The sequence below is a fragment of the Primulina tabacum genome, chromosome 7 (genome assembly GCF_025594145.1).
Source record: "Primulina tabacum isolate GXHZ01 chromosome 7, ASM2559414v2, whole genome shotgun sequence".
Lineage (NCBI taxonomy): Eukaryota > Viridiplantae > Streptophyta > Magnoliopsida > Lamiales > Gesneriaceae > Primulina > Primulina tabacum.
Genome location: NC_134556.1, coordinates 12,787,736 through 12,808,541, shown reverse-complemented (window position 1 = coordinate 12,808,541; position 20,806 = coordinate 12,787,736). Strand labels below are relative to the sequence as shown.

Genomic DNA, 20,806 nt, shown 5'->3' with positions numbered 1-20,806 from the left:
AAATGTTCAATCTGATCAGTCATAAGCTTCAAATATCTCAGGATATCATAGATAAAACGAGCATAAAATCATCAAAATACTTTTGAACACACGGTTCATCAACCCACAAACATAGCTGAAGCATCCCAAATAGAAATACTCAATCAAATGTAACTCTCGGCTAGAAATCTTCAAACTGGTCTTTCAAGTCTTTCAATTCAATCGGTATCATTCTGTACTGTGTTCTAGAAATAAGAATAGTACCTTGCATTCATTCAATACTAGAATCTATCTTTCTGACTAGAAGCAACTCTGAAATTCCAATTGAGAAACATCAGAAATTTCATATACTACTGGCAAATCAGCCAATGATAAACTCGATTTCAGTAATCAACTGAATGCATAAGGAATCCCTCTGTTCCTTTCCATAACAATCGAGTCCTCAACATCGTTCATATCCAAGGAATTCTAAATCTAGAATTCTTACTGTAATTTCCGTTCATCAATCATATCTATCTGAATCTTTCAATCTTCTGGAAAAATCAACGGTAGTTTTGTATTTGGTCAACATATCAGTACCGATAATAAAATCGAAATCGGACAACCCAAGTACAATATGATCTATTTCAATCTCATATCGGTCATACTGTAGCATACACGATCTAACAGATGTCACTGATACACGACCCCTTCCCAACGGAAAAGAGATCAATACTACAGCATATACTAACTCCATAGACAACGCATATATCAATGTAATTCATTTAAGAATAATCGGATGGAATGCATTAGTATTTATCAATACATATGCAAAATAACCATATAGGAAACAATTACCTGCCCCTACCTCGTCAGGTGTGTCCTGGCCTTGGTTGTGATTGAGGAGTCGTCGGTGGTTGGGAGAAGTGAACAACCGGTGATTGTCTATCAGACGGTGCCACTAATCCAGATGGTTCTGCTCCCTGAGATCTTCGGGAACATCTCATTGGACATACCCTAGCAAAATGTCCTGGCTGACGATGTTGCAACTACCAAATACTCATCGGAATTGCTCTGTGGAATGTCTTCCTCCACAAGTGCTGCAATAAACTCCCGTATAACTCTGGCTAGAACCACTGGTGCTCGACGAACCACTCCCTAACTTCTTAAATTGTTTCTTGTGAGCTTTCAAGAAATCTTTCTTTCCACCCCCTGCTACTACAAGTCTCAAGTCCGAGAGGTGGTTGCTGTGGTCTCGATGCTGGAGGCACAAACGAAGCTCCTTTCTGTCTCATCAGACTGGCTTCGGCTCTCTTGACTCTACTCAGAGCATCAACAAAATTATAGGGCCGGCCTGTGTTTACCAATGTCAATATCTCAGGATTCAATCCTTTAACAAACTGATCAGTCACAACTTCATCATTCTCAGCCACGTTAGGAGCAAATCGTAGCAAGGTAGAAAATTGCGCAACATATTCTTCAATGTTTAGCTGACCCTGTTTCAAATTTTTAAATTATGCCCTCTTATCTTCTCGGTACGAAACTGGGAAAAACCTTCGATAAAATTCCACTTTGAAGATTTCCCAAGTAATCACTATACCACGCTGTTCTAAGACTCCTTTGGTTGTAATCCATCAGCTCTTTGCGATCTCCTGTAACTGATGCCCAATTAGTTTAACTCTACATTCATCCGAGTACTCAAGTGAATCAAACAATATCTCTATATCATCTATCCAGCTCTCACAATCAACAGTCGTCTCAGTACTCCTCAGAATCGGCGGTGTCAATGACTGAAACCTCTTCAACTGTATTTCCATCGGAGTTTCTGACACATCCATCTGACTAGTCGAAATACTACCCGGTTCTGGGATTCTTCGAGGAGGAATATTTGATTACCAAAATAATTAGTAACCAAATACAAAAAACCTGTTTCAATCCTCCTCTGATCATCTTACTGCTGATCAAGAATCGGTTCTGATTCATTTTCAAATAATACATATTCCCAATCAAATCAGATAAACAGGTAAACATGTATTAAAGCAGTAAATCATGCTAGCAATCAAAAGCAAAGAAAGAAAACTCATTCTACCCCGCTCACTAGCTCCTATCTGAGTCTCAAGGATCTATCGCTCTGATACCACCTGCTGTGGGGACCTGGACGCTAATTCATGACTTAATCATTATTAATGTCAAATATAACAATTAAGAAAATTGGGACTAAATTTTTTTCTTTTTAAATTATACATGCGGAAATGTAACAGTCATCTATCTGATATACATGTCAAAGTCAAAGTACAATCATGTACTACATGTCTCTATCTCAACTAGGTTCAACGACTATATATCCAGTGCTGAATCCTATTCTGCTTCTGGGCCCGGATCTCCACGCTAACTAACATCTCTCATCCTCTTCCTGATCCTGATCTTGTCCCACCTATTGTCATGCACACATACAAACAAGACAACAGCCAGATAACTCCGGTGAAATTACATTCCCAGTATAAATCATGTATACATGCATTTCATATAAACAGATATAACAGCATGAAACAAATATTCATAACATGTATCAAAATCAGAAACATGAATCAATACAAACTCTGAATCACACTCTGTGACTCTTAGATTCTGACTCGACTCATTCCTAATCTAGGGATCCCGATCTGAATAAGAACGTAACAATCTCTCACCTACTCCCTCGGTCGTGGTGACGTTACGTTCTTATTACGGACTTTGGTCCTAGCTATACCGAATATCGGAAATATAAGTCGCTCTTCTTCTAAGTCACATCGATATGACCAAACGTCCGGTGTCTTAGCGGTTCTGTCCAAGACTGGGCACATCAGCCCTGGCATATATTGCCGAACCTCTGTGACAATGTGCAATGGCCCAGCGACTATTCTATCACTATCAGGCCCCTCTGTCACGAGATCAATCGCCTACGACTATGCGCATCAGCCTATGACTCAATACATAAATCAATAGACCAAAGATAACAATTACATCAATTGCAAATATCAATGCAATAAGATGAAGTATGTGATTTTGGGAAACTCCAGTCAAATCTAACTCGAGTTGTGCAATCCCGCATCAACATCAATTTATACCTTTTGTTTCGTTATGTCGATCTGACTCTGTCGAAGTCTCGAACTCCTTGCCTATCAAATCAATCTGTCAATAACAATATCGAATACACTGTATCAATGTATAACTCAATTCATGATCTGTTCTGATCAATACTCAAATCAAACATAATTTGATCCATATCAATGATATCATGATACAATCTCAATCAACACTGAATCTGATCAAAATCAATCTATTGATGTTTCGACGGCATAACAATACAGTCTCGGTAACCCCGTCAATCTCAACATCACAGATACAATATCACAACTCGTAATCGATATTAATACGAATCATAATCTTCAATAATCATATATAACAATCGCAAATCTATATAATCTTGATCATATCAACTCTAAAAATCATAACAATTATATAATCAGTCCGTTCTTCGATCTGACTTCAATTATATACTGATCAGTATTCCCAGAACACATAATATCAGTCAAATCACAATTCCACCAATATCATAATCTCAAACGCTATCAGAATTCAATAAAACTTACGTCCTGTTGTAGCTGTCGTCGCTAGGAACTCAGTACTGAAATCAGATTACAAATCAGACGGGCGGATTTCTCGTAAATCACAATCAAAATCAGAACTTGAACTTCCTTCGTCCCTTCTTTCCTTTTGTTTCTGAGAAGGATAACGCTTGTTCTTTATATATATATATATATATACATGCGTTGCATACGGGAGACCAAGTGTCAAGTTCTTGTTTTGCATGCCCCGCGCATATGCGCGCCTCAGCCCCGCGCATATGGGCGAGACCTATTGCCTCCATGCATTACAATTCGCGCATGTGCGCGCCTTCACGCCGCTCATGTGCGCCCAACTCTCGGGACTCGCCTTCCAGGAAATCACCCTCTTGCGCATATGCGCGCCCTCAAGCCGCGCATATGCGCGTAAGGTTCTGTCCGCGCATCTTGGTTTCTCTCACAACTCGCGCATGTGCGCGCCACTCTCCGGCGCACATGCGCCACCAGTTCTGGTCTCATACTCCACTTGCTCACAACATGACATCACATGCTACTCAATTCAAGTCTCAGAGCGATCCTTATTAATCATATTAATTTATCCCCAAATCATTTTAGATTACGATAATCAAATTCTCGGGCCTTACATGATATCTTGGTATACTCACCAAGTGAGGAAGAACATAGAGAACATCTGCGTTTCACTTAAGAATTCTGCGAGAAAAGGAACTCTATGCCAAATTCAAGAAGTTTGAATTCTAGCTTAAAAGTGTTGCGTTCCTAGGCCATATAATCTCTGAATTTGGGGTGTCAGTAGACCCTAAGAAAGTAGAGGCAATTGAGGAATGGCCACAACCAAAAACAGTGACTGAAGTAAGAAGTTTTCTGGGTTCAGCAGGCTACTATAGAAAATTTGTGGAAGGATTTTCTTCGATAGTCATTCCTCTCACCAAACTTGCACAGAAAAATTCGAAGTATATTTGGAATGAAGCATTCGAGAGAAGTTTTGGAACCCTTAAAACCAAGCTTGCATCTACACCAGTACTAATACTTCCCGAGGATGGTAAGAATTTTACTATATACAGTGACGCTTCAAAGGGAGGATTAGGGTGTGTGCTTATGCAAGAAGTTCAGGTAATTGCTTATGCCTCACGGCAATTAAAACCGTATGAGCAAAATTACCCCACTCATGACCTTGAGTTAGCCGCAGTAGTTTTTGCGCTCAAAATCTGGAGGCACTACCTTTATGGAGTAAAATGTGAAGTGTTTACTGATCACCAGTGTAGAGCCCAAACTCATTACACGTAAAACCCATGCATTTATTTAATTTTTAAATCATTTATTTAAATTTAAAATGATTTTTTTTGTGATGCATAACCTATTTAAATTGCATTATTTTAAATTATGTATGTTTATGTGATGCACGTTAAAATGTTTCTCGAGTTTCATGTTTCAGCCGATTATTCGATGCGGGGTCGAGGAAAAGAGACCGGGGACGATTTTTGGTAATTTTAAATGTGGTATTTTATTTTTAAGTTAAGGTTGGGGCATATTAATTAATTTAATAAGTTTCTGCATTTAAAAGCCTAAAATTATGTAATTAGTGACTTTAGAATTTTGAAACTTTTAAAGTTGGCTTTGTGCATTTTATTTGTTGAAAAGGAGAATTTTATAAAAAAAATTTGAGGGTATTTATTTTTAATTGAGGAGTTGTTTAAAATTAGTGTGAGTTAACTTTTGATAGTATTTTAATTATTTAAGTTAGCAATAATTTATCCTTATTAAAAACACACACACACGTTACACACACTCACACACACTTACACATTTTTACACCCATCAAAACACACAACACACACCTGCACATTTTATTTTCAGAATTTGAGAGCAAAAACCTACGGTTTCTCCACCTAAGAGCAGCCGCCCCCTCCCTCTAACCTTACAGCAACTTTTCATGGTTTTATTTCAAGAAAACCATTCCACAAGCGTCCTGAATCGTCTCTCGCATCCTTCCCGCTTCGGAGTCGTCGTTTCGATAATGTTAAAGATTTAAAGGCATGTATATTCTGTTTTTCCTGCGTCGATCTAGTCATATTATGTGTTGCGATGTTTTTATGCGAGAAAATACATGTGTGATGTGTAGAAGTTTGAGCAATCATGTTTGGATCACTTTTGAAACCATTTTTGGGATCTCAAATCTCGTTTTTACTAATCTTTTGAAAACTGCGATTTTTGAGTCGAGATTTTGGGAAAACTCTCAACGTAAGAAACGTTGAACTATTTGATACCTTCGATTTGATATAAAATTCGAAATATTTGGATAAAAATTGTGTGAGATATGATCATTTTTGTGGGACTGCTCAAACTGCGTTTTCTGAAAAATTATGTTATTGATGTGTTCTTGAAGTTTTATTGTTGCAGGCTTCGTTGGGGATCGACGAGAGATCGTTGCTGCATTTAGGTATGTTTAGTATGATGTTGGGTTTGTATTTGGTATGCCGGTTAGTGTCGATAGGCACTTGAATTCATTAGAATTCGTAGGAAACGATTTGGTGTCAATTTCCGTGATTATGAGATTTTACTGTGTTAGGATGGGCGTCGTGTTTCGGGATGTTTTTACAGGTTGTATAAATATAGTAGCATCCTAGACAGGGTATCGAGGTGTCGGTCCATAGTTCGTGCAATCGAGTTTAGAATGTTAAGAAATACATGTATTGAATTTTCGTGGGTTTTCAGTCAACACAGGTATCCGGACCCGGACACGGACCCTTACACGGGGTCCGTGCCTTTGTTTCCTTTGAAGTGTCAAATTTTCGAGCCTTCATGGACCCCTACACGGACCCTAGCACAGGGTCCGTGCCCTTCATTCTTTTCGGTGTGTTTTTACATTATCTACACGAACCCCTACACGGACCTAAGCACGGGGTTCGTGCCTTCCCTTTTCTTCACACGTAATTTGCAGTACCTACATGGACCCGGAGCCGGACCTGGGCACAGGGTCCATGTACCTCCTGTTTGGGAATAGTTTAGATTTCCCTTTGAGATTTGTTTTGGGGTTCGATGTCATGGGTTAGTACGATGATTTAATGAGGTCAAGTCCCGAGTGATCTAGAATGTCATAAATTATTTTTGTACTTCGGTGGTGAGCACGAGTACCTACGTCTAAGCTGTAGAGCCCAAAATCAGTACACGTAAAACCCATTCATTTATTTAAATTGTTAAATCATTTATTTAAATTAAAATGATTTTTAATGACGCATGATTTATTTAAATTTCATTATTTTAATTATTATGTGATGCACGTTAATTGTTTTATCGAGTTTCATATTTCAGGTGATTATTCGATGCGGGATCAAGAAAAGGAGAACGGTGACGATTTTGGCAATTTTAAAATGCGGTATTTTATTTTTAATTTAAGGTTGGGGCATATTAATTAATTTAATAATTTTCAGCATTTTAAAGCCTAAATTATGTATTTTGAAACTTTTAAAGTTGCCCTCTTGCATTTTATTTTGTTAACAAGGAGAATTTTATAAAATTATGGTGTATTTATTTTAATTGAGGAGTTTGTTTAAAATTAGTGTGAGTTAACCTTTTATTAGCATTTTATTAGTTATTTTAGCAATAAACTCTCCTAATTAAAACACACACACACGTTTCACACACTCACACACACTTACACATTTTTACACACACCTACACATTTTATTTTCAGATCTTTTATATTTTGGAGAGCAAAAACCTAGGGTTCCTCCACCTTAGAGCAGCCGCCCCTCCCTTTTGAATTTCCAGCAAGTTTTCGGTGATTTTTATTGCAAGAAAATAGTACCACGTTCGTCCTGGATCAAGCCTCGCTCCGTCTCTACTTCAGTATCGCCGAATCGTAAGTTTTAAATATCAAAAGGCATGTATATTTTTTCATTTCTGCATCGATCTTGTCATTGTAAATATTTTGATGTTTATTGTATGAAAATCATGTGTATGTTATGTAAGAGTTTGAGCAAATATGGTTGGATCACTTTTGAAACGGTTTTTGGATATGAAAACTCGAATTTGCTGTCTTTTTAATTACTGTGATTATTCGGTCAGTTTTCTGGAAAAGCTTTTAACATATGAAACGTATAACTTTTTGATACCTTCGATTTGATATAAAATTCGAAATATTTAGATAAGAAATGAGTGAGTTATGATTGTTTTCGTGGGACTGCTCAAACTGCGACTTTTATGAAAATGTGTTCTTGACATGGTCTTGAAGTTATTTGTTGCAGGCTTCGTTGGGCATCGCCGGGCTTGTGCTACTGCATTTAGATATGTTATGGGAGGTATTTAGGTTTTATTTTGTGGTTCATTTGGGTCGGGATTTGCTTGGGATGTAATAGAAGTCGTAGGAAGCTAAACGATATCGAATTACGGGTTATTGTTGTATTGAAGTTGCTTGTCGATGCTTGGGGACGTTTGGGGTGTTTGTACGGGTTTGAATCAATGTAATAGCTTCATAGGATGAGTCTCGAGATGTTGGTTCATGGTCCTTAGGCTTGGATTGAAAGGGTGAATGATTAAGTTAGTGAATTTTCGTGTATTTACAAATACAGAGGGTACCTGGACTCCTTCCCGGACCCCGGCACGGAGTCCTTGTCCTTTTTCCTTCAAAAATACGAAATTCCAGTGCCTACCCGGACCCGTACACGGACCTCTACACGCGGTCCGTGAACCCCCCTCTTTGAAAAAAAAATTTAATTTGAATACAAAATATAGGATTTGTTTTGTGGTTATGAATATAAAACATAGGATTTGTTTTGGGGTTCTATGCTATAGTTTAGTACGATAATTAAACGAGGTCAAGTCACGAGTGATCTAGAATGTCATAAGCTATTTATTTATTTCGGTGGTGAGCACGAATACCTACGTCTAAGTTATGCAAGTTAAGTGTTGAAATTCATGTTAGTATGTGCAGCAGTGGCCCCAAGCGAGATCCAACGAATCCCTCAATGCCAAGTAAGTATGTTCGACGTGCAAAAGAGAAAATGTTCTATTTTTGAGGTATGCTAAATTTTTTATGACCATTTTATGAATGGGTTTGGAAGTCGGTGAACGTGGCCAAGGACCTCTCCTCCCCGTTAAATTATGAACAGGTTTAGATTAGGATTGGAAAGTTGTAAAGCATGATCAGAGACCAATCCACCCGTTAAATTATGAACGGGGATCTCATGTATGTGGCAGTGGATCTTCCCCGTCAGCCCAGTACTGTTGTTTAGTATGATCAGGCGAATTTATGTATGGGTCACTTGCTTTGAAACATGCCTCTACGCAAAATGATGAAGTTTATGTATGTTCAAGTATGCAAGCATGTTTAAGAAAAGTCATATGTTGATGGCACCTCTATGTTTATGTATGTATGTACATGTTTCAAGTACGTTACGTTCAAGCTTTTAAGTATGCAAGTTCAAGTTTCAAGTATGTACGCTCTATTTTAAAGTTGCATGTGATTTTATTACGTATTACTCGTTACTCCCAGTGTATACGTGTTGAGTCTTTAGACTCGCTAGACTTGATCGATGCAGGTGAGGATGCATTTGAGGAGACGAGAGATGTGGACCAGTGAGCTGGCTTGGACTGGGCGGGAGGCTAAACCCGAGGACCACCAAGTTTTAAGTTTTATGAAATGTTTAAAAGTACTCTTATTTATGTTACTGGTTATGAGATTTAAGCAAATACTTTTGGCAAACTTTAATTCGAAATATTTTGTTACTACGGTTGTTGAGATGAACAATTTATTTTATCGAATTTTGAAGGTTCGCTTCTTATTTAAGAAAATTTTCAATTTTTCCGCAAATTTCAAGTAGTTAAAAGTAGGGTACGTTACAGTTGGTATCAGAGCGGTGTTCTTGTAAAGGGTTATGCATACTGCCAGTTGCAAGAAGCTCACGAAGTCACACCTCAAGTCATTCGTGTAATATGTATCCAGTCATGATTTCAGCATGTGCATGTTTGAGTTCAACTTACGTGCATCTTATGATACTAGTATTATGTTCATGCATGTTGGGTTTACGTGTTGGGCGAATTGTTGGAACAATATGCCTCCTAGACGCAAGATAAATAGGGAAGCCCAGGATGGGGAGAGGGTCACTCCTCCTCGTCCATCCCCAGGTTTGCAGGCTCAGATGCTTGCAGGGATGACTCAGTTCTTCGCACAGTTTTCGGAGAACCAGACTGCAATAGACACAGGGTCAAGGCCCAGACTGGAGACAGTTTATGAGAGGTTTAAGAGGATGGATCCGAAGGAGTTCTCGGAGACTATTGACCCGATGATAGCGGAAGGATGGATTAAGTCTATCGAGGTAATCTTTGTGTTTATGGAGCTGCAGGATGCAGACAGAGTTAGATGTGCCACCTCCTTGTTGACTGGAGACGCCAGGCTTTGGAGGGAAGGCACGTCAGTGTCAGTGAACTTACAAATACTGACGTGGAATGGGTTCAAGGAGGTTTTCTACTCCAAATACTTCACTGAAGAAGTACGCTCCCGCCTGACCAAGGAGTTCATGTCGCTGCGACAAGGAGACAGCAGCGTGGCAGACTTCGTCAGGAAGTTCGAAAGGGGGGTGTCACTTTGGGCCCCTAATTATTAACGATGCCCGGGAGAATCTGAGGCATTTTATGGATTGTTTGCGGTCGATCTTGCGCCGTGGTGTCAGGGTTGCTGGTCCTACAACTTATACAGTTGCCGTGTCGAGAGTTTTTGCGGCAGGGCAGGACCAGATGGACATTGAGGTCTATAGGCGTGGCAAGAGGCCCTATCAGGCACCTTGTTTTGAGGAATCTTTGTAATTCATTAAGAAACTTATGATTAAGTGGATATGAGTACTGGAATTTGGTTATCTAAGACTACTTGGGTTGTGTAAATTTTAATTTCAAGTTTATGAAATAGGTGATTATACGGGGATATTGGGTGAAATAAAAACAAAAGGGAAGTAGTTGTATTCAACATAGGTTACCAATGGTCGAATATTAAGATTTTTATCGAATAAGAAATATAAAATCTTTATATGAGAATTCTAGAATTCTGTGGGTTATAAGTGAAGTTGATTTATTAGAATTAGTTCATCATTAACAGGGGGAAACTTATTAAGCTTTATACGTTAGAATGAATTAAGTATTGAGGATACGTCAAAGTGTGACATTCGTTCCAATGAGGAAGGTTGAAGTGTCTTAGGCCTCAACTATAATGTAATTGGGAAGGAAATAGCTTAAGCATGTGTTTGATGCTAGGAAGGTTTTATTATCTAAGCAGAATATCGATATTGTATATTTTGGGGTTTTATGGATTAATGTTACTCGAAATTTAAGATTAGCAACAATCTTTATTTGAGATGTACTTATAAATAGCTAAGTTACGTAAGTTTGGTGTCATAAGGTAAAGATTCGATTCAAGGATCGTAGGTCAATATTATTACGGGGTTAAGATAAGGTTTAACTTTTGAGTGTAGTACCAAGGATAGAAGTTGATCAGAAACTTTTGGTGCTAAGATTTCTTAGGTTGAACTGCATAAATGCTAATGTAATAGATCGATGAACATTACGGGTATAGTATAAGGAAAGTAAGATACGATAAGTTTGAACCTCCATTTCTAATATTGGGAATTGTGAGAAAATCAGAATTCGAGGTCATAGTAAAGTAAAACTAAGACAACCTTCAGCACTAGATATGGACATTAAGAGTTTTTAGTGATGTCGTTTGGACTGACTAATGCTCCAGCTATTTTTATGGACTTGATGAACCAAGTATTTCGGCCCTACCTAGATCAGTTCGTCATAGTGTTCATTGACGACATTCTTATCTACTCGAAGAGCCATGAGGAGCACGTTCATCATTCGAGTACAGTGTTGCATATTTTGCAGAGACACAAGTTGTTTGCAAAATTCAGTAAGTGTGAATTTTGGTTGGGGAAGGTAGCGTTTTTGGGTCATGTAATTTCTAGCAGCGGTATCGAGGTGTATCCAGCTAAAGTAGCAGCAGTTAAAGAATGGGTTGAGCCGAAGAATGCGTCAGAGATCCGCTGCTTCCTAGGCCCAGCAGGCTACTACATGAAATTTATTCATGGAGTTTTCTTCGATAGCAGTGCCACTCACTTCATTGACTAAGAAGAATGCTAAATTCATATGTAGTGATGGATGTCAGAAGAGCTTCGATACTTTGAAGCAAGCTCTTATTTCTGGGCAAGTTTTAGCCATGTCATCAGGGCAAGGAGACTTTATGTTATGCACCGATGCATCTATGCTCGGGTTAGGCACAGTGTTGATGCAGCATGGTCGGGTTATAGCTTATGCTTCCAGGCAGTTGAAAGCGCATGAGAAGAACTACCCGAATCATGATCTTGAGTTAGCCGTCGTTGTCTTTACGTTGAAAATATGGAGACATTAATTGTACGACGAGAAATACCAGATATTTACTGATCACAAGAGTCTTAAGTATTTCTTCACGCAGAAAGAACTGAATATAAGACAAAGACGATTATTAGAGTTAGCAAAAGACTACGATTGCGAGATTAGCTACCATCCAGAAAAAAGCTAATGTTGTGACAGATGCCTTGAGCAGAAAAGTTGCAGTCGTAGCATAGTTGTCAGTGCAGAGATCTCTTCAGTCAGAGATTCAGAGATTTGGGTTAAAGGTTTATCCTAAGAGCAGAGCTCCTAAACTGTCTAATCTGACACTCCGGTCTTCTTTGCTAGAATGAATCCGTGCAGGTTTGTCTTCAGATGAGCAGTTACAGAAATGGAGACTGAAGGATGAAGCCAAGGGCAGTGTACTCTACACAGTGTCTGATGGTATTGTGAGGTACAAAGGAAGGATGTGGGTGCCTAGTGTTGGTTCGATCAGAGAGGATATTCTGACAGAGGCAGATGCATCTTCGTATTCTATTCACCCAGGGGGTACCAAGATGTACAAGGATTTGCAGATTTTGTATTGGTGGCCAGGTATGAAACGAGATATCCGTCGATTTGTGTCTGAATGTCTCACTTGCCAGCAGGTGAAGGCAGAGCATCAAAGGCCAGCATGAATGCTTAAACCACTCCCTATCCCCGAGTGAAAATGGGAGAATATCACCATGGATTTTGTTGTTGGATTGCCGAGGTCAGTCAGAGGATCCAATGCCATTTGGGTTGTAGTGGATCGACTCACTAAGTCATCGCACTTCTTGCTAGTAAAGACGACTTTCTCCATGACGCAGTATGCGGAGCTCTATATCAGAGAGATAGTCTGTTTGCACGGAATCCAAGTTTCTATTGTGTCCGACAGGGACCCGAGGTTTACATCGTCCTTTTGGAAAATATTGCATGCTGCCATGGGGACGAAGTTGCTTTTCAGTACAGCTTTTCACCCGCAGACAGATTGTGGGGACCCGGGTGCTAATTCATCTTCTTTAATCATTTGGGACTAAATGGATTAATTGTGTATGCTTCTTTGATAAAAAAAATTTTATAATATCTAAGCATTGCTAATTAAAAGTGTATACAAGCATACAACAAGTTATGTTTATTTATTGTACAAGATCAAATGTAAAGTCTACAACACATGATCAACTTGCAAATTTATTCCATTTACAAACCATCTAACTAGTGTTTGTTTTCCATTATTACACGTCTAGGAATAAACCACCAGTTTCGTATCTAATCCCGGATCACCACGCTAATCATCACTCGTTCAAGCTCTTCTTGGTACTGATCCTGTCCCACCTGTTGCCATACACACATACAAACACGACAACAGCCGGAAACTCCGGTGAGAATAAATCCCAGTATAAAACATGTATACATGCAATGCATACGATCATATACAAAATATAAACCATGTATCAAGAACATGAATCATGATTTTATGACACATTAGTTAATACAGATAAAACTCTTGACTCGACTCACATCTAAGTCTAGGGATCCCGGTATGAATAAGACGTAACAAATCTCCCACCTACTCTCTCAATCGGGGTGGCGGTACGTCTTATTCCTAGACTTTGGTCCTTTCTGTATCGAACATCTACAATAGGAATCGATCTTTTCCTATGCAATTCGATACCACCGAACATCTAGTAACTTGGCCGCTCTACCAATGACTCATCTATCTCAAGTGCATTTCTATAATTCAATAGACAAAATTATAAACATCTCAAAGCATAAACAATCTAGTATGTGGTTTAGGGAAACTCCAATTCAATCAGACTCGAGTCGTCGTATCTCCCGGTTCAACATTGATTTATACTTTTCTTTGTTCGGTGTTTGGTTGGATGAAATCAATCTCAATCTTCAAAACCTTCAATACAAATCTGAAATACATGTATAAGATTCACTATATCAACCTCCAACTCAACGTAGGAATACCGATATAAAATCTCGATGCATTTCTACGGCATAACGGTGTAGTCTTGATATACCGGCAACTTAAACATCATAAGATCAATATCACCAATTCATAACAACAATCATATGTATATCATAACCCCAAAATTCTGTACAACTCATACCATATAAGCTGGAAAATGAGAACAATCACATACGGTATCTTTTCTTCAATCTGTTTTCAATTATACGTTTACCGTAAACTCAAGAACACATATCATCAATCAAACTATGATTCCCCCAACATCTGAATTTCCAAATCAAGCAATAACATGATAAAACTTACATTCTCTTGAAGCTAGTAGCGAAAAGATCAAAAATCTAAGCTCGGATCACAATTCGGATGGTTAGATGTTGCACAACCAAGTTTCTCATATACTTTGGAGTTGAAGATGTTTCCTTCAGAGATTTTCGTTCTTCAGCTGAGAAATGATAGAGAAATGAAGAGGTGTACCCATATCAATGCATAGCAAGGACACATGACTTATTTTTCATTCAACACGTCTCGCGCATATGCGCGACTATCCTCGGCGCATATGCGCGAGACACTATGTCTCGGCACGTCATCCTCACGGCATCTCGTGCATATGCGCGCCCTCACTCGGCGCATATGCGCGAGGTTCTTCACAACTCTCTGCCACCCTCGCGCACATGCGCGAGTTCATGTCGCGCATATGCACGAGGTTCTCTGCCTACCTCGCGCATATGCGCCCGGCTGGGTCACGCATATGCGCCCGGCTCATCCTCGCACATAATTTAATTCTTCTTTCCGGCTTTCGCGGTCTGATCCGTTCCGTCTATAATCACCTCAATTATAAACAATTCATTTCAGATTACAATAATCAAATTCTCGGGCATTACACAGATGGCCAATCTGAGCGAGTGATTCAGATTTTAGAGGATTTATTGCGAGCCTGTATAATAGATTTACATGGGACTTGGGAATCTAAGCTACCTCTAATGGAGTTTACATAAAACAACAGCTTCCAAGCATCTATAGGTATGGCTCCCTACGAGGCACTGTATGGAAGGAAGTGCAGGTCACCAATTCATTGGGATGAGGTTGGTGAGAGAGCAGAACTTGGTACAAAGAAAGTTCAACAGACTGCATATGTGGTGGTCAAGATCCGAGACATGATGAAGACCGCCCAGAGTCGTCAAAAGAGCTATGCTGATAAGAGAAGAAGAGATCTCGAGTTCGCCGTAGGTGATCAAGTTTTTGTAAAGATAGCACCTATGAAGGGTGTATGAGATTTGGGAAAAGAGAGGCAAGCTTAGTCCGAGATTCATTGGGCCGTTCGAGATTCTCGACTGAGTTGGGACACTAGCTTATCGTGTAGCCTTACCGTCGAATCTGGCCGGAGTACACAATGTGTTCCACGTCTCAATGCTGAGGAAGTACCTAGCTAATCCTTCGCATTTTTTGAGCTACGAACCGTTATAGTTGGCTCCAGACCTGTCTTACGAGGAAAGACCTATCCAAATCCTAGACAGACAAGAGCGTAGACTACGGAACAAAGTAACCAAGTTGGTCAAAGTTCGATGGCTAAATCAATCCATGAAGGAGGCCACTTGGGAGACCAAAGCAGACATGAGGAATCGCTACCCGGAGTTGTTCGGTAAGATTTAATTTCGAGGAAGAAATTTATATAAGTGGGGGAGGAACTGTAGAGCCCAAAATCAGTACACGTAAAACTCATGCATTTATTTAATTTTTAAATCATTTATTTAAATTTAAATGATTTTTTTTGTGATGCACGACCTATTTAAATTGTATTATTTTGAATTATTTATGTTTATGTGATGCACGTTAAAATGTTTCTCGAGTTTCATGTTTCAGACGATTATTCAATGCGGGGTCGAGGAAAAGATACCGAGGACGCGTTTTGGTAATTTTAAATGTGGTATTTTATTTTTAAGTTAAGGCTGGGGCATATTAATTAATTTAATAAGTTTCAGCATTTTAAAGCCTAAAATTATGTAATTAGTGAGTTTAGAATTTTGAAACTTTTAAAGTTGGCTTTGTGCATTTTATTTGTTAAAAAGGAGAATTTTATTAAAAAATTAGTGTGTATTTATTTTTAATTGAGAAGTTGTTTAAAATTAGTGTGAGTTAACTTTTGTTAGTATTTTAATTAGTTAAGTTAGCAATAATTTCTCCTTATTAAAAACACACACACACGTTACACACACTGACACACACTTACACGTTTTTACACACACCAAAACACACAGCACACACCTACACATTTTATTTTCAGAATTTGAGAGCAAAAACCTACGGTTCCTCCACCTAAGAGTAGCCGCCCCCTCCCTCTATACTTTCCAGCAACTTTTCGTGGTTTAATTTCAAGAAAACCGTTCCACAAGCGTCTCGGATCGTCTCTCGCATCCTTCCCGCTTCGGAGTCGTCGTTCGGTAACGTTAAAGATTTAAAGGCATGTATATTCTGTTTTTCCTAGGTTGATCTAGTCATATTATGTGTTGCGATGTTTTTATGCGAGAAAATACATGTGTGATGTGTAGAAGTTTGAGCAATCATGTTTGGATCACTTTTAAAACCATTTTTGGGATCTCAAATCTCGTTTTAACTGATCTTTTAAAAACTTAGATTTTTCGGTCGAGATTTTGGGAAAACTCTCAACGTAAGAAACATTGAACAATTTGATACCTTCGATTTGATATAAAATTCGAAATATTTGGATAAAAATTGAGTGAGATATGATCATTTTCGTGGGACTTCTCAAACTGCGTTTTTTGAAAAATTATGTATTGATGTGTTCTTGAAGTTTTATTGTTGCACACTTCGTTGGGGATCGACGGGAGATCGTTGTTGCATTTAGCTATGTTTAGTATGATGTTGGGTTGGTATTTGGTATGCCGGTTAGTGTCAATAGGCATTTGAATTCATTATAAGTCGTAGAAAACGATTTGATGTCAATTTCCGTGATTATGAGATTGTACTGTGTTAGGATGGGCGTCATATTTCGGGGTGTTTGTACAAGTTGTATCAATGTAGTAGCATCCTAGACAAGGTCTCGAGGTGTCGGTCCATAGTTCGTGCAATCGAGTTTATAATGTTAAGAAATACATGTATTGAATTTTCGTGGGTTTTCAGTCAACACAGGTATCCGGACCCGGACACGGACCCTTACACGGGGTCCGTACCTTTGTTTCCTTTGAAGTGTCAAATTTTCGAGCCTACACGGACCCCCACACGGACACTAGCACAGGGTCCGTGCCCTTCATTCTTTTCGGTGTGTTTTTACAGTATCTACACGGACCTAGGCACGGGGTCCGTGCCTTCCCTTTTCTTCACACGTATTTTGCAGTACCTACACGGACCCGGAGCCGGACCTGGGCACGGGGTCCGTGTACCTCCTGTTTGGGAATAGTTCAAGTTTCCCTTTGAGATTTGTTTTGGCGTTCGACGTCATGGGTTAGTACAATGATTTAATGAGGTCAAGTCCCGAGTGATCTAGATTGTCATAAGTTATTTTTGTACTTCGGTGGTGAGCACGAGTACCTACGTCTAAGCTATGAAAGATAAGTGCTTGTAATCATGTTAGTATGTGCAGCACTGACACCAAGCGAGAACCAACGAATCCCTCAACGCCAAGTAAGTATGTTCGACGTGCAAATGAGAAAATGTTCTATTTTTTATGTATGCTAAATGTCTTGTGACCAATTTATGAATGGGTTTCGAAGTCGGTGAACGTGGCCGAGGACCTCTCCACCCCGTTAAATCATGAACGGGTTTAGATCAGGATTGGAAAGCGGTAAAGCATGACCGGGGACCAATCCACCCGTTAAAGCATGAACGGGGATCTCATGTATGTGGCAGTGGATTTTCCCTGTCAGCCCAGTATTGTGGTTTAGTCTGATCAGGCGTATTTATGTATGGGTCACTTGCTTTGAAACATATCTCTACGCAAAATGATGAAGTTTATGAATGTTCAAGTATGTACAAGTATGCAAGCATGTTTAAAAAAAGTCTTATGATGATGGCACGTCTATGTTTATGTATGTATGTACAAGTTTCAAGTACGTTACGTTCAAGCTTTAAGTATGCAAGTCCAAGTTTCAAGTACGTACGCTCTATTTTAAAGTTGCATGTGATTTTATTACGTATTACTCGTTTCTTCCAATTTATACATGTTGAGTCTTTAGACTCACTAGACTTGATCGATGCAGGTGATGAGGCATTTGAGGAGACGAGAGATGTGGACCAGTGAGCTGGCTTGGATTGGGCGGGAGGCTAAACCCGAGGACCGCCAAGTTTTAAGTTTTATGAAATGTTTAAAAGTACTCTGATTTATGTTATTGGTTATGAGATTTTAAGCAAATATCTTTGACAAACTTTACTTTGAGATCTTTTATGCAACTACTTTGGGGATGGACATTTTGTTTTATCGAATTTTGAATGTTCACGATTCATTTACGAAAATTTTTATTTTTCCGCAAATTTTAAGTAGTTAAAAGTACGGTACGTTACAACCAGAGCCTCAAGTGCATTTTCACCCAAAAAGAATTAAACATGAGGCAAAGGAGTTGGATGGAACTGCTAAAGGATTATGATTTGTCAATCAATTACCATCTGGGTAAGGCAAATAAGGTGGAAGATGCGTTGAGCCGAAGGATCCTTGGGAAAGTGAGCTTATCTTCACTATCAGTGCAATCAGGCCTCCGAGAGACCATCAAATTGAAACAAAGTCAAGATTCCTCTATCCTCAAAATTAAAGAGCAAATTCAAAAGGAAAGACTCCAGAATTTCATATTGATGAAAATGGTATACTTTGGATGAAAGGACGGTTGTATGTGCCAGACATCGATGGGATTCGTGAAGAATTAATGGCGGAGGCACATAAATCAAGATTTTAAGTACATCCAGGAAGCACCAAAATGTACCGGGATCTGAAAAATAATTACTGGTGGAACGGAATGAAGAAAGACGTGGCTGTCTTTGTTTCCAAGTGCCTAACCTGTCAACAAGTCAAGGCAGAACATCAACAGCCAGGAGGACTTCTACAGCCATTAGAAATACCTGAGTGGAAGTGAGATAACATCTCCATGGATTTTGTAGTAGGGCTACCGAAATCAAGGCAAGGGCACGATGAGATCTGGGTAATCATTGATAGATAGACCAAGTCTGCACATTTCTTGCCGGTACGAATGAATTACAACCTGGATAAACTAGCTACATTATATATGGACAACATAGTGAAACTACACGGAGTCCCAGTGAGTATAATGTCTGACAGATATCCAAGATTCGTATCGAGATTTCGGAAAAGTTTCCAAAAGGCTATGGGAACCAAAGTCACTCTCAGCACGGCCTATCATCCTCAGACTGATGGCCAAACTGAAAGAACAATTCAAAACCTCGAGGACATGTTGAGGGCGTGCGCGCTGGATTTTCAGGGAAATTGGAGTGAGCAATTACCGTTGATAGAGTTTGCTTATAATAACAGTTACCACAGCAGCATCGAAATGGCTCCGTATGAGGCTTTGTATGGCCGAAAATGTAGGTCGCCTCTATACTGGGATGAAGTCGGAGAAAAAGCTGTTACTGGACCAGAGCTTGTTCAAATAACCATTGACAAAGTCGTCGTAATCAAAGAAAGACTCAAGACAGCTCAAGATATACAAAAGAGTTGGGCAGATGTGAAGAGAAGACCGATGGAATTGGAGGTCGGTGGAAAAGCCTATGTCAAGGTCTCTCCTATGAAAGGAGTGAATCGGTTCAGCAACCGTCTGGCTTTTCCTCCTGATATGTCAAGAATTCACAACATTTTCCACATCTCACAACTGAAAAAATATGTCCCAGACCCGAGTCATGTACTCAAAGTTGCACCACTGATGATTGAAGGACATCTCAATGAAGAACACAAATATGAAGAATTCCCTATTCGAATAGTGGGCACAAAAGATCAAGTGTTGAGACACCGGACAATCTCATATGTCAAAGTATAGTGGTCAAATCATACAGAAAGAGAGGCCACTTGGGAATTAGAAGAGAAGATACGCACGCAATACCCTCATCTATTTAAAAGATCGAGCTGATCCAAGTTTTGTGGGAGAAACTTTCAATAAGGAGGGAGGGATGTGAGAACCTGGGATTTTCCGATCTAAAGCGAATCATGTAAGAAATACAAACTTGAAATTCAGCTTAAACTAAGCTCAACAACTTTCATTCTAACTATAAAACCAAATATGAACTTAGATTTTCAGCTAACTTAATTCGAAGAAGTAGCTTCAAAGCTCAGAGATTAGCTCAACAGGAGGCCAAGCTGCAAATAACCGCATCCATCGAAGAGTTGTCACTGGAGGAGTAAAACCCCAGCTCAAGGACTCGATCTTTCATCTCAAAGAAGCTCAACCAAGCTTGTCCTAACAAGACCAAAAAGAGAGCTAAAAGATGAACCAAGGGATTGGACAAACTTATTATGCAAGAAGTGACCTTTGAGATAACCAATGAAGGAGCTAAGGGTTTGGACAAACTTAGTATGCAAGAAATGACCATTGAGAAAACCAATGAAGGAGCTAAGAGAGGAGCTAAGGGACTAGGACACATTAATGGTGCAGGAAGTGACCTTTGGTGCTTGAGATGCTTTGACCACAATTATGGCTTCCTTGGAGCCCAAGATTTCGGCCAAGGCTAGTGGAAGGGTCTCAAATTCCTCTATAAATACTACACCGTGGATGAAAGAAAATGCACTCAAAAATTCAGCAAGAAAATCGGTTCCTTTCCTCCACAAAATCGTTCCAAAAAAATCGGCCAAAGCAAGGAGAAGCTTCGTGCTGTCGAATGCAAAAATTCTGCGTCGGAGTGCTGCTGGATTGAAGACATCATT

At 39.3% G+C, this 20,806-nt stretch overlaps 1 protein-coding gene across 1 annotated transcript in view; it reads left to right on the top strand.

Annotated features, from left to right (window-relative positions):
- Positions 1 to 20,287, top strand: part of LOC142550576 (uncharacterized) — a 44,339-nt gene extending 24,052 nt beyond the window's left edge. The window contains exons 7-8 of the mRNA XM_075659651.1: positions 19,302 to 19,693; positions 20,176 to 20,287. Coding sequence (XP_075515766.1) covers positions 19,302 to 19,693; positions 20,176 to 20,287 — 504 coding nt within the window. The remainder of the gene's footprint in view (positions 1 to 19,301; positions 19,694 to 20,175) is intronic.
- The last annotated feature ends 519 nt before the right edge of the window (positions 20,288 to 20,806 follow it).